The sequence below is a fragment of the Orycteropus afer genome, unplaced genomic scaffold, assembly GCF_000298275.1.
Source record: "Orycteropus afer afer isolate SDZICR_OR568_19922 unplaced genomic scaffold, OryAfe1.0 scaffold00177, whole genome shotgun sequence".
Classification (NCBI taxonomy): domain Eukaryota; kingdom Metazoa; phylum Chordata; class Mammalia; order Tubulidentata; family Orycteropodidae; genus Orycteropus; species Orycteropus afer.
In genome coordinates, this window is record NW_006921764.1 from 6016435 (window position 1) to 6018311 (window position 1877).

The following is a 1877-nucleotide window of genomic DNA, read 5'->3' on the forward strand; positions in this document are numbered from 1 at the left end:
TACCTGTGATGTTAAACATCAGTGCTTAACAGTTGCTGAAATGCATGCTGAGGTTTCTAGGAACTTCCGTATAGCTTCCTTCACATTATTCAGTAGCTAGATAGTCTTTTTATAAATGCCACTGTTGCTTTCATAAATTATTATGGATGGTAATAGTAGTGGCTTCCATTTATCGATTGCTGACTATGTGACAGCAAAGAGCTCTCCTTGCATTAATGTATTTAATCCTCATGGACACTCTGTGAGGTTATTATCCTCATCTCTATTTTAGAGGTGAAGAAATTAAGGTTTAGAGAGATTCTGTGTTACCTAATAAGAATCTGAATGCTGGTCTGAGTCCAAAGTCTGCATTTGTAATGGCAAAGCTATGCTGCCTTTGTTTCCTAAGTGCTGCACAGCCTCATTCATTCATGCAACCTGCATGCTGCGTGTAGTTGAGGGCCTACTATGTGCTGGGCAGTGTACTAAGTGCTTGGGTTATATCCTGCAAACTCCTTACCTTCAGTGCTTACTTTCTATTATTTGTGTCTGATTCCCTCTGATGATGGTGTTCCTATAAGGCAGTTTACTTGAGTTCTAGGGACATAAGTAAAATTTTATACAAGATAACTTCTGGGCTTATGAAAGAAATATATTCCATAAGTCTTGGAAGTTGAGCATACCCCCCACTTTATTTATCAAGCCATAATATTTTAACATTGGCTTTTAGCCCCTCCAGATTCCTCAAATGGGAGATGGTCTTACTGATTCCTTTCAGGAATATTAAGAGGTTTATTGCTGCTAACGAGGAAGCTACTCTTTGATATCTTGGCTTCATTGACTTTCCTTAAAGGTTTTGTAGGTGAGTGGAGCAGCATAAAAAACCTCTATCTTTTCTTAGAACAGACCAAAACTATAGCAGACAAGCCAAATAAAAGAAATTTAATTACTTCACAGAATAAATAAAAGGATTCTGGTATAATTGAAAAATAAATAATGTAGAAAGGAAGTCCAACCTGAGAAACAAAATATATTTTTCTGGGATATCCAGAATATTGAATCCTTCCCTTAGAATTAATTCTCATAATTTTAAAGAAGATAGCATTATCAAGTGTTGAATGTCACTTTTTATCCATGTAGAAATTGGAAATCGTTTGTCCTTGGGTAGAGACTAATCTATTATATTCTTCACCTAGGAAATTGCCAACAAATACTATGAAGCAGGTGGTGTTGTAGTGATGTAGTTACTTTATTTTTACATTGAAAATACAATTGAACCTCTTTGGTTCTATAAGGAGCAAATGGCTGATAATGCCTCTCATTATATAAAGAGGGAGATCCATGTTATTTGTCCAAGAGGGAGGATCATTGGCAAACCAGCTGGCTGTTCATTTTAGACTTTGACATTGCTTCTCCTTGGGACCCTAATGCTGGCTTCTCTGATAACCAGTGCAAACTCCATGAATAACTTTCATTTCTCTAGAAGGAGGTGTGGATTTGCAAGGCTACCAGCTGGATATGCAAATACTACCTGATGGCCCAAAGAGTGATGTGGACTTTTCAGAGATTCTTAATGCAATACAAGAAAGTAAGTTTCACTCAAATTTTAAATTCATCATGAAAGGAGAAACTATAATAATATTTGGGAGGGGTAATACAACTAGAAATCTTAGATGCCAAGCTTAAAAAAATAGGAAGATATCTTTAAAAGAAATACTTGTGCACAATAATTTTGAGACAAGAACAGTTGGCTAATGAAATGGGGCTTTAGTTTGTGAAATTAAGCCACATGATTTTGAGGTCTTCGAAGAAGCCTGGTAGAAAAAATTGTAGTGGGATTCTAAATTCTTTATGTTTTATATGCTTTAGTATTTAGTCAATCTCTAGGTGTTACATTT

The 1877-nt window shown here is 35.7% G+C and overlaps 1 protein-coding gene across 1 annotated transcript in view; it reads left to right on the forward strand.

The window, feature by feature from the left end:
• The window catches only part of ANO4 (anoctamin 4), a 737041-nt gene that overhangs the window by 468314 nt on the left and 266850 nt on the right, over positions 1 to 1877 (forward strand). The window contains exon 7 of the mRNA XM_042781823.1: positions 1463 to 1567. Within this exon, the coding sequence (XP_042637757.1) occupies positions 1463 to 1567 (105 nt within the window). The remainder of the gene's footprint in view (positions 1 to 1462; positions 1568 to 1877) is intronic.